The 18,365-nt window shown below is 41.2% G+C and overlaps 1 protein-coding gene across 5 annotated transcripts in view; it reads right to left on the reverse strand.

Annotated features, from left to right (window-relative positions):
• ARMC8 (armadillo repeat containing 8) overlaps positions 1-17,947 on the reverse strand; it is a 108,939-nt gene extending 90,992 nt beyond the window's left edge. For 4 of the 5 annotated variants that reach the window (XM_005908928.2, XM_070375745.1, XM_005908926.2 and 1 more), the window contains exon 1: positions 17,810-17,947. In XM_005908928.2, the coding sequence (XP_005908990.1) occupies positions 17,810-17,854 (45 nt within the window). In that variant the 5' untranslated portion in view covers positions 17,855-17,947. The remainder of the gene's footprint in view (positions 1-17,809) is intronic. The other variant, XM_070375752.1, reaches the window with a different exon arrangement.
• Between the last annotated feature and the right edge of the window lie 418 nt (positions 17,948-18,365).

The raw sequence follows: 18,365 nt of genomic DNA on the forward strand, positions 1-18,365 counted from the left end.
AATTCAGTCTTCGGGTGAGAAGAGGTGCTCCTGTTGATATCCTGACTGCAACCTCACAAGGAACTCTGGGGCAGAGGCACTAGCTAAGCCACATCTGAATCCTGACCTACAGAAACTGAGATAACAAATGTTTTAAGCAGATAAGTTTTGGGGTAATTTGTTACATAACAATAAACAGACAATGAACAGACATTCAAATTTACCATCCAAACCAGGATACTTTTAGGACTGAAAGACAGCACTATTAACACTTGTCACAGATAATACGCATAAATGCAGAGTGTTGGAGACAAACCAGGCTATATGCTCACCCTACCTTTTATTCCTCTTTGGTAGCACAAAAGAGGAAAAAATGATAGCTCAGAAAACTGGTCAGACATGCTGAAAAGGCACACTAGAACATTCTCTACTTGGCCTTCTGAATAAACTACCCATGGCTGGGGTGAATAAAACCCTAACTTTAGGGGGGAAAAAAATTCTTTGGGGAAGGTCTTGAATACTAAATTACTAAGTCCTAGACTTGAATGGGATTTAACTCAAAGATTAGAAGTAAATGTGTTCAACTGAAGTTTTAAAACCTGAAATGAAACAATGGGTTTATTAGACAATGAACAGTGAACTCATTGTCTTCATTAACATTTCTTAAACGTTAATAAGAAAATATCAATTTCATTTCATTAAAATCTTGCTCTATGTATATTTCATTAAAACAGTATGTTCTTTATTTCTACCATATTCAGGCACTGAGTGGTAGAATAGAAAACATGATCCGGCATTAGAAGATGGGTTTGAAACCTAGTTCTACTACTTGACGACTCAGGGCAAAAACAAAATTTTGAGACTGTTGTCTTCAAGTATAAAATGGTGATGTCACCGCATAGTTCAGAGTATGGAGCAAATGAGATAATACATTTGCATGTATTACAGGAGAAACTCCTGTTTTGTATGTATGATCCATACAAATACTGATTTCAGGAAAATTCTATTTTTGAATTAAAAAAAATATTTTTTTGAAGTGTAACAAATGCTCTTCTTGGGTATTGATACTCATATTCATGGTTAAAGCTTAATTATTCAGACAGATGGCTTCCCTGGTGGCTCAGATGGTAAAGAATCTGCCTGCAAAGTGGGAGACCTGGGTTCAGTTCCTGGGTTGGGAAAATCCTCTGCAGGAGGGCATGGTAACCCACTCCAGTATTCTTGCCTGGAGAATCCCCATGGACAGAGGAGCGTAGCAGGATCTCTTTGAGATCCCTAGGGTCTCAAAGAGTGAGACATGACTGAGTGACCAAGCATAGCACATTCAGAAAGATACCTGTCCTCACCTGATAACAGCCTTATTCTCAGAGCAAACTAAGCACTTAGCAAGAAGTAAGTATGCATTTGAGTGCTGAACTTAAAACTCTAACCTTTCATTACTTGAGATTTTTAAAAAACTTAAAAATGTAGAAATGAATCATTAAAAGCAATCATTAGTGCACTTTTTATTACTAACTTTCATTATAACTGCAGGTATAACAACAGACTCAGAAAATATTTGATCACAGTTAAGAATAGCAATACATAGGTCAAGGAGTAATCTTTTTTTTTTGGCCACAGTGCACAGCACACAGGATCTTAGTTCTCCAAAGAGAAATCAAACCCGCACGCACTGCAGTGCAGTGCAGAGTCTTAACCACTGGGGAAGTTCCAAGGAGTAGTCATCTCTAGTGTTCTCGTTCCCATACAACCAACCCAGAAAGAAAAGGTAGACAGAATATAAATATTTTTATAATACCTGATACTTGTTTAGCAAGTTATAGTTTACAAAGCACTTTCATATCTATTTTCTCATTTAATTCATGTGTTCTTTAGAAACTAAAATATTCTAATTCTCAATGGGGAATTCTGACCCCTAAGAAATGAATTTTAAACTGGTTATTGCCAATCAAACTTTAGTATGTCAATTATTCCACAAACTACTAGGAACTTCAAGATAAAATTATTCATAATGTTGATCATTCAGCATTGTCAGGGAAAACCTTAGTTTAGGGGAGAGATGAAAGGAATACAACCCCAAAAACAGAATGTCTGAGCTCTACAAAGATTCATTTAAAACCTATTTCATGCTGAAATTCAACATGTGAATATCTTTAATTTACTAGGTGCTGGTAACAGAGATAAGCTACAGTCCCTTACCCTCAAGGCATTCAACACAGAAAGGAAACAGGTAAGTAAGTTACAGTTGTTATTTCTACCAGAGGATAAGTATAACCATAAAAATGAACACAAAATAAAAAGAAAGTTGAAGATATAATTAACTGAAGTACAGAAGTTAGAGGTGGAATGGGAGATGGTATCTAAGCAGCAGGATGATTAATCTGAAAGACTAATATTATTGTTAGGTGAAAAGGGAAGAAAAAAAGACAAGGACTTGAGGTAGAGACCACAGCACACGCAAGAGTTCTGAAGCAATGTGGTGTGTTTGAGAAATGCAGTTTAGTACTACCGTGATTATAACATACACTCGGGACTACAAAAGAAAGCTAAAGTTGTACTCTTTAATTCAGTCAACAGTTAAACAACTACACAGCCTAGGCAATGACCAAAAAAAGCCCACCTTTGCAGAACTGACATTTCAGCAAGGGGAGTATGATAAAAAGCAATAAACATAGTAAATAAATGATGCCGGATATTAGAGGGCTATACATGCTATGGGGGGAAACGTTTAACAGCACATTTTATTTCCATCTCATACTATACACTTCACAAGCTGGGGGAAGGGAGGAGTGCAGAGGAGAAAGAGGAAGGCATACTAATACACACACATCACCAGAGAACTGTTCTCAACACGGATAGCACTACTGCCTAAAATGCGTTCTGTAAATCTATGGAAGTGATTTGGGACTGTCAGAACGACAGTGTATGCTACTAATATCTAATGGGCAAGGACCAAGGATGCTACATGTCCTGTGAGAGGGACAACAGGCCCACATTCCAAAAGACTTTCCATTATAGAGTCATGTCGCAAAATAAACTTTATTTTAATATCCTGAGCCTAGACTCTAACTCCATTTTACATACAAACACAATATATGTTCAGCATCTTTTTATTATAACATTTTCAAAAAATGCAATTCCCAAAAGAATATAGAAAAGGTTGGACTTGAACTTTGTCTTGTTAGGTACTTTACCAAAAGTACCTTTTGTTTCAGAAAGTCACATTAAAATTAATATCATTTATTATATTTAGGTAACCATCACATCATACCTATATCAATCTGTCATACAACAGTCATATTTATAGCTAAACTAACCTTACTTGCAAATACATCACCTCTTTATTTGGCTTCCTGGGTAGCTCAGCTCATAAAGAATCCACCCGCAATGCAGGAGACCCCAGCTAGATTCCCGGGTCAGGAAGTTCTTCTGGAGAAGGGATAGGCTGCCCACTCCAGTATTCTTGGGCTTCCCTGGTGGTTCAGACAGTAAAGAATCTGACTGCAATGCGGAAGACCTGCGTTCGATCCCTGGGTTGGGAAGATCCCCCGAAGGAGGACATGGCCACCCACTCTAGTATTCTTGCTTGGAGAATCCCCATGGACAGAAGAGCCTGGTGGGCTACAGTCCATGGGGTCTCAAGAGTAGGACATGACTTAGCACAGCACAGCACTACTTTATTACTTCTTCCCATTACCTGAGTATTTACTCATTTAAATGGCATAGTTTCCTACTCTTTCTCCCTTAACACAGCTGGGGCATCATGCCAACCCTTAAAAATTTACATGTGAGAACAGTTACTAATGAATTTCACTTCAGGAGAGCCAAAGAGGTGCTTCTAAATATGTTTTAAGAAGAGGGTGTGGAGTCTGGTAGAGTTGAGAATCACTAAATGAAACAGTTCTTAAAATTCCAGTCAACTGCGAGCTTCAGATCCTCTTCTCCATCCCAATTTAAAACCAAGATTTGATTTTCTGATGCCTCCAAAACTCTCAGTCCAAACAAATGCTTCCCAATTTTCTGAACTCCCAAATAACTGTACTGCTTAGATCAGTCACAGATTCACAATTATTCATTTTAAAGTCCAAGAAAACTTGATGTGTTTGTGCACGCATGTGTGCTAAGCCCCTTCACTCGTGTCCGACTCTTTGCGACCCTATGGACTGTAGCCGGCCAGGCTCGTCTGTCCATGGGATTCTCCAGGGAAGAATCCTGGAGTGGGTTGCCATGCCCTTCCCCAGGGGATCTTCCCGACCCCAGGGATCGAACCAGTGTCTCTTAGGTCTCCTGCATTGGCAGGTGAGTTCTTTACCATTAGCACCACCTGGGAAGTCCCTGATGTGTTTGTATAGTATCACTAAAGAGATCCGGGCTGTCACAATCCAGAACATCAGAAATCTGGTACTTTGAAATTTTACTCAACTGTGCTTTACTATCAAATCATATGTCACCCCTTCCCCATGTTTTGACTGTGTTCTGGTGAGATAAAGTCACAATATCCTAAATACTGCCTCATTGCTGCTTGAAGAGTTCTAGTGACACTGTATTTCTCTGCCATAATTTCACCATTAAAGAAAACTAACTGCTGGAGAATTTTTTTCCCTAATATTGATGGGGTAAAATTTACCTCCCTCTGAAACAGTACAAAAAAGGATAATATCAACAGTTCAGTTCAGTTGCTCAGTGGTGCCTGACTCTTTGCGACCGCATGAACTGCAGCACACCAGGCCTCCCTGTCTTTCACCAACTCCCAGAGTTTACTCAAACTCATGTCCATCGAGTAGGTGATGCCATCCAACCATCTCATCCTCTGTCGTCCCCTTCTCCTCCCGCCTTCAATCTGTCCCAGTATCAGGGTCTTTTCAAATAAGACAGTTCTTCGAATCAGGTGGCCAAAGTATTGGAGTTTCAGCTCCAATCAACAAAGACTGACCTTTTCCTTGCAGCTATCATACCCTCCTGTGTATTAAAAAATTCCCACCTGCCTCCAAAAGGAAGAAAAATTAGAAGAAAATGCCTAAGTAAACTCAAAATTTCATACATATTTTGGTTTTTCTTTTACTTTTCTGTATTCTAGTAAACTTTTAGCCTGATTAGACTCAATCAGGTTCTCATTCAATTTTTGCAGACCTATCACATAGTATTTTTTAAATTACTTTTATCTTTACTTTTTAAAAAATCATGGGATTCATTCTTTGGTGATTCTAGAAGTTTGAAGCATCCTCCCTCCCAAAATTCACCAAAGCCCTTCTTTTCTGCAGTCTCTAGCAACTTTCAAAGTTTATAAAATGGCACTTGAGTCTGGCCAGATCCCATCTGCATAGAATATAACGTACTTATGACAACCAAAATTCCTAGAATTTAATCTGTTTCAATCTCATAAACACAATCATGAAAATACTTAAATATGTAATTGTTAACTTAACCTACTTGGATAAGAGGCAGCCTGCTGCTGCTGCTGCTGCTAAGTTGCTTCAGCTGTGTCCGACTCTGTGCAATCCCATAGATGGAAGCCAACCAGGCTCCCTCTTAGTAAATGATTAAGACTGAAAATCAGATTTTACATGTTAAAAGAACTTATTTTAAAATAATTAGCAAATAAGTCAGTACTCACAGAAAGTCTGCAAATAAAATACTAAAATGTAAGGTCGTGCACACAAAAAATATTTTTCTAATTACATGTTTGGAAACCTGACTCTGACACTTTATAGATGATAGTATATGACAGTGGACAGGTCAACCTCTCTGGTTCTCAGTTTTTCCCAATAAGAAAGTGACTAGGACAAACTAAAGACTGTCTGCAAGCTTCTTTCACACCAAGACTCCATAATTTTACTCACACAAAGAGGATTCTTTTTCACAACAGGAAAATCAGATGACAGTTTAAAAGAAATATGAAGAACAGCCTCTACTTTTTCTGTGAAAGTGAAGTCACTTAGTCGTGTCCGACTCTTTGTGACCCCATGGACTGTTGCCTACCAGGCTCCTCCATCCATGGGATTTTCCAGGCAAAAGTACTGGAGTGGGGTGCCATTTCCTTCTCTCCTGCATTGTAGGCAGACGCTTTACTGTCTGAGCTACCAAAAAAGCCCACTTTTTCTGTAGTGAGTTTCTAATGTAATAAAATATTATTACAGCTCTTGCATATAGGTGGTCTGAAGAACTGGAAGCAATTTAATATGCATACTGCAATGTTTATCTTTTTAAAGTATGGTACAAATCACAAACAGCTATTTGAACAGCTCAGTTCAGTTCAGTCGCTCAGTCGTGTCCAACTCTGTGACCCCATGGACTCCAGTACACCAGGCTTCCCTACCCATCACCAACTCCCGGAGCTTACTCAAACTCATGTCCATTGAGTTGGTGATGCCACCCAACCATCTCATCCTCTGTTGTCCCCTTCTCCTCCCGCCTTCAATCTTTCCCAGCATCAGGGTCTTTTCTAGTGAGTCAGTTCTTTGCACCAGGTGGCCAAAGTACTGGAGTTTCAGCTTCAGCATCAGTCCTTCCAATGAATATTTAGGACTGATTTCCTCAGGATGAACTGGTTGGATCTCCATGCAGTCCAAGGGACTCTCAAGAGTCTTCTTCAACACCACAGTTCAAAAGCATCAATTCTTCAGCACTCAGATTTCTTTACATATTTGAGTCTAGATGATTTTTAAGATTCCTTCTCACTATTAAATTATATTCATTTACTCTTCAATGTAGACAAAAATGTCTGAAGACTGAGGGCCAAAAAGAGATCCCTCTGGATAGAATAAATGAATCATGTGAGGATTTATGGTGCCAAACAGGAGAATCTGGAAGTTCAAGGGAGCAAGAACCTTCTCATTGGAGTGACAAGGGTTGTGAGGAGTTTTACAGAGATTGAGACATTCTCTGGGTTGGCAAAGGTTTATTTAGATGCCTTCTAAAATGTTAAGATAGCCCAGGAAATCCACTAGGGTGCACTGAAATGCTGACTTCTCAATCCTGACATAACAGAATGAGGCTACTCAGACATGGGTGTGATATTGTCCTAGACCATAAAAATAGTTTGAATTATTCTTCAAGACTACAGTCATGTAATGACGTAGAGATCCAGGGTACCATCTTTCATGGTACACCTCAGAAGTGACACAGTCCAGACAGGCTACCTGTCTCCTTATTTAAAAAAGGGGGGGGAAAAGGGCTTTCTTTGTTTCAGTTTTAGAGGCAGTAAATACCTTTGCCTTGGAGCTATCCATGGTGCTTGACCCATACTCAGTCTGTCTCTTCTAGCAATTGGTGTGTTAACTTTTGGATCATAGTACCACTCAGGATCTGCCTGACCATCATCCACATTGAGGTCTGTGACTATTATGCCAATATCATGAGCCACTTGTAATTTCAATCTATTCCACTTTGCCTGTGTCCAGGCCTTACTTACGGAGAAGGCGATGGCACCCCACTCCAGTACTCTTGCCTGGAAAACCCATGGACGGAGGAGCCTAGTAGGCTGCAGTCCATGGGGTCGTGAAGAGTCGGACACAACTGAGCGACTTCACTTTCACTTTTATGCATTGGAGAAGGAAATGGCAACTCACTCCAGTGTTCATGCCTAGAGAATCCCAGGGACGGGGGAGCCTGGTGGGCTGCTGTCTATGGGGTCGCACAGAGTCGGACACGACTGAAGTGACTTAACAGCAGCCGCAGCAGCAGACCTTACTTTGTCCTACTGAAATTTCTCACTTAGCTCTGTCTCCCAGGTCTGCTACAACAAAGTCCTTTCTGTAGATACAGTACACCTTGGGGAAGATCACTGGTATATTCTGGGAAAAAGATTATAGTTCTTCAGAGCCAAGTCTCCCACATGGTACCTTACATGACTTTTAAAACCTTGTATTATAATTTGTTACCATTCTAAAATTATTTTAGATGAGTTTTAAATTTTGTGATATGTTTTTCTGACTGACTGGAATGAATAAAGAATAGGAACTGTTAACTCAAGATTTTTGTGTGGGTTTCAGGGAATTTATGAGCCTCTTGAAATTATGTGATTCTTTAGGCAGATGCATGTTTTTCTGGGGAAGATGGTGTTGAGCCTCTTAAACCTAAAAGGCTAGGATCCATAGATCAATGTACTGATGATTCCCAATAATAATCATCTCCCCAGGTGTAAGCACTAGACCTTTATGTATGTTCAATCACTCAATCATGTCCAACTCTTCATGACCGCATGAACTGTAGCCTGCCAAGCTCATCTGTCCACAGAATTTTCCCAGCAAGAATATTGGACTTGGTTGCCATTTTCTTCTCCAGGGAATCTTTCCAACCCAGGGATCAAACCCATGTCTCCTGCATGGCCTGCATTGGGAGGCAGATTCTTTACCACTGTGCCACCTGGAAAGCCCATTAGACCTTTATCAGTTCAGTTCAGTCGCTCAGTCATGTCCAACTCTTTGCGACTCCATGAACTGCAGCATGCCAGGCCTCCCTGTCCATCACCAACTCCCGGAGTTCACTCAAACTCACGTCCATCGAGTAGGTGATGCCATCCAGCCATCTCATCCTCTGTCGTTCCCTTCTCCTCCTGCCCCCAATCCCTCCCAGCATCAGAGTCTTTACCAATGAATCAACTCTTCACATGAGGTGGCCAAAGTACTGGAGTTTCAGCTTTAGCATCATTCCTTCCAAAGAAATCCCAGGGCTGATCTCCTTCAGAATGGACTAACGGTTGGATCTCCTGGCAGTCCAAGGCACTCTCAAGAGTCTTCTTCAACACCACAGTTCAAAAGCATCAATTCTTCAGCGCTCAGCTTTCTTCACAGTCCAACTCTCACATCTATACATGACTACTGGAAAAACCATAGCCTTGACTAGACAGACTTTTGTTGGCAAAGTAATGTCTCTGCTTTTGAATATGTTATCTAGGTTGGTCATAACTTTCCTTCCAAGGAGTAAGCATCTTTTAATTTCATGGCTGTAATCATAAACCTTTATATCTGTAGTTTAATAAAGAATGGGTTAACCGAAAAGTTCATTCAGGTTTTCCATTCCTGAATGAACTTTTTGGTCAGCCTAGTATATTCAGTCTTTCTTCCAGTTCCTGGCACAAAGCTCCTGAAACTCTTGAAAAGTTTCCTGCGTTATATGAGTATCTTTACTTATTCATAAGGCATCCCTTTCAAGAGCTTATGCTAATGAATAATCAGGCTGGGGCCCTAGACAGCCTCAAGTTGGGACTGGTTACCAGAAAGACCAAGTGATTAGAGGGCTGGAACTTTCAGTCCCAGCCACCAACCTCTGGGAAATGGGAGAGAGGGAGGCTGGAGATTAAAGCTCTATAAACATTCCTAAATAAAATGTGATGAGTTTCCAGGTAGGTGAATGGATCCACAGTCCAGGAAGATTTTGCACCCCAGTTCCACAGGGACAGAAGTTCCTGAACTTGGGACCTTTCTAGATCTTGACCTATGTACCTCTTCACCTGGCTATTCATCTATCCTTTAAAATAAACTGGTAAACATAAGTAAATGTTTTGCTGAGTTTTGTGAACCATTCTGACAAATAACTGAATCCAAGAAGGGAGTAGTACAATCCCTTGATTATATCTGGTCAGTCAGAGGACAGGATAACAATGTGGACTTGCAACTGCTGTCTGAAGCAGGGTCAGTCTTACAGGACTTAACCTGTGGAATCAAATACTATTTTCAAGTAAACAGTATCAGAACTGAGCTAAACTGTAGGGCACCCAGCTGATATCCACAGAGGACTAGAGAAAACTGCCTGGTGCTGTGGAAAACATTCCAGAATATCCAACTGCCTATTGGACACCTCTAAATGAATTTCCAGAAAACGCAGCATGTCCAAAATGAAACTCATTTTTCTTCCTTATTCCTCTAACACAGGCTTCCCTGGTAGCTCAGCTGGTAAAGAATCTGCCTACAGTGCAGGAGACCCTGGTTCGATTCCTAGGTTGGGACGATCTGCTGGAAAAGGGATAGGCTACCCATTCCAGTATTCTTGGGCTTCCCGGTGACTCAGCTGGCAAAGAATTCATCTGTAATGTGGGAGACCTGGGTTTGATCCCTGGGTTGGGAAGATTCCCTGGAGAAGGGAACAGCTACTCACTGCAGTATTCTGGCTTCCATGGACTGTATAGTCTATGGGGTCGCAAAGAGTCGGATGAGACTGAGAGAGTTTCACTTTCACTTTCGTCTAACATGTTCTGCTTCTAATCCTCACCATATCAGTAGAGGATACCACCTAGATATAAAGCTAAAAATCTTGCCAATCATACTTGATCATGATTATGACTCTCCTTTTCTTCATTCCCCTTATTCAATCAGTCATGTCTTACAACTTATTGAAAGCCTAATAAATTCTTCCTGAAACAAAAGAATTGTGTATTCTGTAATCATTTTGCAGGTGGTAAAGACTTCCAAATATTAATAGATTCTACAGGCTGGAATCTGAACTTTTCATTTTTAATAGAAAGCACAACTCTGTCTCATCATTCCCCTCCCCCAATAACTTTTTTATGACTATACCAGAGAATGCAGCTAATTCTTTATTCTTCTGAGTTTATGAAATGAGATCAAAACAGTTTTCTTTTACCGAAGTGACAAGTGGGAGCTGTTTCTGCAAAACAGCTCTTATTTGGAATACTTTTCATTCCTATCTAAACAGTCCTAAGGATCACAGCACTACTGCTCAGTGAGGGTAGGTGTTCTCCAATTTCCAGATAATAACAGAAATCCTTCTTTGTCAATAATTCCATACCTTTACTTAGAAGCCAACACGATACACAGCACTGCAAAACAACTGTCGAAATCAAAAAGATAAAAATCAAAGTAACTGAAATTCCTGGCTCTTGGCACTACTTTAAAAATTCTTGGTAAGAATGGGAGGAAATAAGACCAGATCTCCAAGTGAAACTGGAAGACCCTACCTAATTCTTGGTAAAGCATAAATGACTTCTTGACCATTTGATGTCTGAATTCAGGTGGCAATCTTTCCTTAAAAAGATAGCAAGATGTCCAGAAACATACAATGAGCATCTTCGGTTCTTCACACATTCCCATTAAAGATTAGGAAGTTCATACTGATTTTTTTTTAGCACCAACTCCTGACATACCCTGTCTTCACAGGTGTTTTGTAAACAAAGAGAAAACTTTAAAATGAGCTTACGAGATTTTACTTTGCATTTGCTACTAAAAACCAAGAGAGACCAAATTCATACTTATAGGATGGTTGGGCTTAACTTCACAGAAAAGAACAACTTTTTAAAACTCTTGTCAGTTGTCCATGTAAAAAAGTAAATCACTATGCACTTTAAGACCAACTAATGTTTATAATCATCAAGAACAGAACAAAATCAAGGAATATCCAGACTTGGAATATCCTATACAGTTCAAATAGCTGCTTGTCAAATAGGCATAATGGCACTGGAAAAAGAATGTAAGGAAGGTCTTAGCTGTCTCTGCAGCCTACATTATGATTCAAAGGTATTTTATCATTTTGTCTCTCAAACCATTACAAAGTGACCAAAGTGTAATCATCCTCTTAACAGGGTCTTTCAAAAAGCATAAATTTTCATTTTAAGTCCAGTTATCAATTAAAAAAAAACGGATCATGCTTTTGATGTTATATCTAAGAATTTGTTACCAAACCCAAGGTTCTGGAAATTTTCTGTTTATTCTAGAAGTTTTATTTTATATTTTACAATTAAATCTATGATCCATTTTGAATTAATTTCTGGTGTGAAATTGAGATCAAAGTTCATTTTCTAAACTATGTTTAAGAGGATGAAAAGATAAGCTACACACTGGGAGAAAATATTCTTGAAGTATCTATCTGACCAAGTACTCATATCTAGAATATACAAAGAACTTTCAAAACCCTACGGTCAAAAACCAAATAGTCCAATTAGAAAGTGTGCAAAAGGACATGAAAAAATACTTCACTAAAATATTTTATTCATATTTCAATAAAATACAAATGGCAAGTAATGAAAATATTACTAAAAATGTATATTAAGACCATGATGAGATATCACTATACATCTATTAGAACAGCTAAAATAAAAACTAATGCCAAATGCTAGTGATCATACAAAGAAACTGGGTCTTTCCTATGTTACTGGTGGGAATGTAAAATGGTACAGTCACTCTGGAAAAGTTTGTCAGTTTAAGAACTAAACATACATTGACCACAGAACCTAAAATTGCGCTACTGGGCATTTATCTCAGAGATACAAAAAGTTATGTCCACGGAAAAGCCTGTACCTGTTTGTTCATTGCAGGCTTTAACAGCCAAAAACTGCAACAACCGAAATTTCTAATAGGAGAACAGTTAAGCAACCTATCTTTCAGACATCCATATCATAAATCCATATCATGGGATACTACTCAGCAATTAAAAGGAAGAAACTATTGACACATCTACAACAGCTTAGATGGATCTCCAGGGCATTATGTTGAACGACAAAACCCAATCTCAAAAGGTCACACGCCATATGACTCCACTTATGTAACACTATAGAAAAATGACAAAACCACAGAGATGGAGAAGAGATTAATTGTTGCCCAGGGTTAGAGATACCAGGTGTGGGGGAGTAGGAAGGTGTGACTGCAAAAAAGTAGCATGAGGGAGATCTTGACCATGTTGTTACACAAATATACACATGTGATAACATGATAGAGAGGTACATACATATTTATACCAATAACGGTTATGTGGTTTTGATATTATATAATAGTTAAATAAAATGTGACCAAAAGGGGGAACTGGGCATAGTATACATAACGATCTCTTTGTACTTTCTTTGCAACTTCCTGTGAATCTGTAGCTATCTCAAAATAAAAACTTTTAAAAAATGCAATCAATGTAAAATCACCCAAAAGTTTGGGAAAATGTATAAATGTGTTGAAAACAGTGACATTGTAATGCTAAATGCAAACGAAAGAGGGATAGGGTGATCATGGCTATGACCAAGAAAGACACCTGGAGATTTCCTCCAATTCCTCCAAATACACAGTTCAATCAAATATTTATTGAGAATCTAGCATACAAAAAACATAGTGTTATAAAGAGTGAAAGTGTGTTAGTGGCTCAGTTGTGTCCAACTCTTTGCCACCACATTGACTGTAGCCTGCCAGGTTCCTTTGTGCAGGTTCTCCAGGCAAGAATACTGGAGTGCCATGCCCTCCTCCAGGGGATCTTCCCCACCCAGGGATCGAACCTGGGTGTCCAGCATTGCCGTCAGATTCTTCACTGTCTGAGACACCAGGGAAGATCTATAAAGAGTAGCTAGATTAAAAAGAAGGAAAGGTCCAGCATTTACCTCTGAATTACTTTACTCTCTAAGAAGATAAAACAGAATAATTACTAAAAGCCTCAGGGCCTCTGCAACACAAGTTTCCTTTGCCTGGAATCAGTTCAGTTCAGTTGCTTAGTCATGTCCAACTCTTTATGACCCCGTGGACTGCGGCACACCAGGCCTCCCTGTCCATCACCAATTCCCGGAACTTACTCAAACTCATGTCCATCGAGTCGGTGATGCCATCCAACCATCTCATCCTCTGTCACCCCCTTCCCTTCACTCTTTCCCAGCATCAGGGTCTTTTCTAATGGGTCAGTTCTTTGCATCAGGTGGCCAAAGTACTGGAGTTTCAGCTTCAGCATCAGTCCTTCCAATGAATATTTAGGACTCATTTCCTTTAGGATTGACTGGTTTGATCTTGCTGTCCAAGGGACTCTCAAGAGTTTCTCCAATACCACAGTTTAAAAGCATCAATTATTCAACACTCAGCTTTCTTTACAGTCCAACTCTCACATCCATACATGACTACTGGAAAAACCATAGTTTTGACTAGACAACCTTTGTTGGCAAAGTAATGTCTCTGCTTTTTAATATGCTGTCTCGGTTGGTCATAGCTTTTCTTCAAAGAAACAAGTGTCTTTTAATTTCATGGCTGTCACCATCTGCAGTGATTCTGGAGCCCAAGAAAATAAAATTTGTCACTGTTTCCATTGTTTTCCCATCTATTCATCATAAAGTAATCTTAGTTTTTTGAATGTTGAGTTTTAAGCCAACTCTTTCACTCTCTTTCACTTTCATCAAGAGCCTCTTTAGCTCTTCTTTGCTTTCTGCCATAAAGTGAAAGTCACTCAGTCATGTCTGACACTTTATGACCCCATGACATAGAATTCTCCAGGCCAGAATACTGGAGTGGGTAGCCTTTCCTTTCTCCAGGGGATCTTCCCAACCCAGAGATCGAACCCAGGTCTCCAGCATTGCAGGCAGATTCTTTACCAGCTGAGCCACAAGGGAAGCCCAAGAATACTGGGTGGGTAGCCTATCCCTTCTCCAGTGGATCTTCCCAACCCGGGAATTGAACCCGGGTCTCCTGCATTGCAGGTGGATTCTTTACCAACTGAGCTATCAGGGAGGTGATGTCATCTGCGTATCTGAGGTTATTGATATTTCTCCTGGCAATCTTGATTCCAGCTTGATTTCAATCTTAATTTCAGCTGGATTCCAGCTTGCCTGGAATGCTCTTGTTTTTCTAGTTAGTTCTTACTTGTCCTTGAACTATTAGCTCATTGTCACTCCTTCAGGGAAACCTTTCCTAGCTCACTGACCTCTATATTTGAACACATTCCTCTATTACATGCTGGTACAGCATCCTATATTTTTCATTCGTAACACTAATCATCGTTCACAAAGACCTCTGTGACATTTTGATCTATGACATCTCTCCCCCATTAGACTCATCTCCAAAAAGGCAGAGACAGTCTGTGCAGTTCACCACTGTATTCTCAAACCCAATGCCATGCTCGGCAAATGACAAAAGCTCAAAATATGTTACATATAAAGCTAGAATTCATGTGTGCAAATGGGCAGGCAGACAAGGGCTACTGAGGTTTGTAAGAATCCGAGATCACTCTAACTTGAGAAAGACATTTTATATGGGATAGGAGGTTCATGCAGAGGATAAAGAATCTTATATCCAAAGCTGAATAGGAATAGCATCCTTTCATCAACAGGAATCCACTGAAGAATTGAAACAAGGAAACTGTGTGTCCTGTGTGCTAGGAAAATTAATGTGGAGAACTGGACTACTAGAGGCAGTAAAAACTATTAGAGGCAGTAAAATAAATGGCAAGGAACTGTGGTAATGCAGGCATAAAATGATGAGGTCCTGAAAGAGAAGACGGTCACAGGAACAGACAGATGTGCAAAACACTGAGAATGAAGAGCCAAAAGAACTTAAGGACTGATTAGCTTCAGGGGCATGAAAGAGGGAAGAGTCAAAGATGATTCAAGCGGTTTAATGGTGAGTGATTCATGAAAGACAGTACCATTAACAGAAATGGGAAGTCAGGACTAAGTTCTCTTAGGAGAAGGAATGTGCTTTGTTGGAAGTGATGGCTAACATCCACACAACTGAACACATGAGACCAGATGGAGGACAGTCAAGGCTGACAATGTAGATGTGTGAGTTGACTACAGGTAACGTTTTAGAATGAATGAGATCTCTCAGAGAGGTTGTGGTTAGTCGCTCAGTTATGTCTGACTCTTTGTGACCCCATGGACTGTATCCCACCAGGCTCCTCTGTCTATGGAATTCTCCAGGCAAGAATATTGGAGTGGGTTGCCATTCCCTTCTCCAGGGGATCTTCCCAACCCAGGGATCGAACCCAGGTCTCATGCATTGCAAGTAGATTTCTTTACCATCTGAGCCACCAGAGAGGAGAAGATATAAAGGGCCTTGAAGGGAAATTCTCTAAACCATTTGATCTGCCCCTGGTGTGAATTATGTTTTTCAAGCTATGGAGTCATTCAGACCAGTGAGTTCCCTGAGGGTACAGCTGAGCTCAATCGTGCATTCCCTAAAGCATACATTAAACAGTGTTGTACACAGCTTGTGCAAAATAAGTAGCCTATTAAAGGGGTCAATTATTTTCAAGATAATTTTTGATTATTAATTCCTGTTCCATCTGCATTTTGTATTTCAAAAAGTGGTGCCCTAGGTAGAACTTTGAAAGATCCAGGCTTCAGTTGAAATTATTATTATCAATAAGGTTAGACAGTTTAAATCATTTATCCAAAGCTCCGATTTCCCAAGGCTCCAGAACTGATGAACTGAAAGACCAGACCCTGAGACTCTGAAAACCTTAAAACAACAACAATAACAACAACAACAACAATAACAGGTGGTTGGAGGCGGAGGGGAAGAGAGGCCCAGTGAGACTGGGGCTAAAGCAAATCCCAACTAGAAGTACAGAACACTCTTCAAGAAGTTTTTGCACAAAGTTTAATAGGAAACATTACTAAGGGAGTGAAAACAAAACAAAACAAAAAATTCAACTGTACGCTACATGAGTTGAAAACGTACAAAAATAAAGACGCTTCAAGTGAAGTTAAGGATAAATGAGAATAATTAAAGGGAATTGAGAAAAGCGACTTAAAAACAACAGCATAATGACGGAAAAGTCATTGGCCTGTTCGCCCATAAAATGTTCCTAGGTGTCAGTCAGAGGTGTGGTAACTGAATTTAAATTCAATGCTTAGGTGAACATTATTTCCCCAGTCACAGTTAAAAAAATTTTTTAAGGGATTACTAAAATGGATCAGAGAAAATATTTCTGTACGGCTTCCCTCCTTACAAAAAAATTATCAAGGTAGAATATACCACAATTCTGTAACTGCAACAATGTTCTAACTGCAACAATGCTCTAAAGCGAATTGTTGCAAACGTGCTAACTGCTAAGATAGGTGAGTGTGTTTATGGGAGAAGTCACCGAAGAGAAAAGAAACCAGTTGAAGCCACAGACTCACGGAACCTGACAAGTCATCTACAATCCAGCCACCCTCTCAACATCGGATTGACTTCCACGACAAATCTAAAAGATGGTCAACCAGTCTTTGCCGGCTGGTTTCCAACTACAACAAATGGGCCTCTGGTAAACTGACTTTTCTCAGTTGCACAGCTCTCATTTGTTGCAAAACCCTTCTAAGGTACCTTCTAGTAACTTTCACCCCTGGTCCTGGTTCCCTCAAGAGCAACACAGTACACGATGAAAATCGCGTTCTGGTTTTATTTTTAAACTTCAACAAGCAAACTAGGTTTGCTTTCTGGCATGTCAATACATTCCTTTTTTTAAACATTTGACTCCCCTTGAAGGAAAAAGGAATGCCAGGCACAGGTTCCTTCAGACTCACAGGGCTGAGACCTCCACAGCAGAGCGGAGAAAGGGAGCTTAAAGAACTACACACACTAGGAGACGTTGCAACTGATATGAAATCCCCGTTGCCAAGAAGCAAGCAGCTCCAGCCCGTGACCAGGTGCTGGGAAGAGATAGAAGCCACACAGATCTGGCGTGGTAGCTCCAAGCCTGTGGGGGCCAAGAACCCTCTATCTCTTTTTGCCACAGCGGCCGGGGGGAGGGGTGGCTAAGTGGGCACTCATCTCCAGGTCAGCGGCAAGCCCGGCGCCTCACGGAGCAGAGTGCTCGGCCCCGGGGAACCGGCATCGCTAAGAGGAGGGCTCGGTGAAACAACTGGCAAAGCCCAAGCCGCGCCGCTGGGCCAGCTGCCCGTATGCCCAACCACCCCGCCCGCCGGACGCCGTCCTGAGAACCGGCACCGGTGAGCGCTCCGGGAGTTGGAGACGTCTCGAGCTCGGCTGGGATCCAGTCTATCCCGCCCGCCCACCCTCTCTCACTCCCCGGCCCAGAGCTGAGCCAGAGGCCACCCCAAGGGGTGGTGCCCAAGAGGCAGACGGCGTTGGTGGTGAATGGCGCGGGCTGGGCCCGAGCTCCCGCGCGGGCAAGCGAGCGGCTGCGGCGGGTCACTCACCGAGAGGACGCTCATGCGGATTGGGGTCTCCAACAGGCACGCCATCTTGAGCCTTCCCACCCGGCTGCAGCCGGCGCCGGCGCGGGGGCCGGCACTTTCGACAGCCTACTACTGGGCCAACCACAGGTACTTCTGCAGAAAGTCAGGCAGGTAGACGAGAACAGACCACCCTCTAGACACCGCTGAACTATGGCCAAAGCCCGCAGAGGGACGAGCAATGGGAAACCGCGCCAGGGGCCTCCTTACGAATCGTCCTCTCAGAAACGGCAGCTACTCTCAGCCTGGGTTAGAGATGGGCAGCAGTTCCCGCATGCGCAAAGAAGACCTGCCGGCCCCACCTGCGGCTCGCGGAGGGAGGAGCGTCAGGGGCGGAGTCGGGAGCTTCATAGATTGATTCGTTACAATTTCTTGAGTTCCCGTTCTCATTATCCCAAAAGACTGGTGTGTGGAGCCACCTACATAATTTGAAGTTCACTTTCACATTCATTATCTCACTCCTTCTTTGCACCAAACTCCTAGCGTCGTTATTATCTCCATCTTACAGGAGAAACTGTGA

Source organism: Bos mutus, chromosome 1, assembly GCF_027580195.1.
Source record: "Bos mutus isolate GX-2022 chromosome 1, NWIPB_WYAK_1.1, whole genome shotgun sequence".
Lineage (NCBI taxonomy): Eukaryota > Metazoa > Chordata > Mammalia > Artiodactyla > Bovidae > Bos > Bos mutus.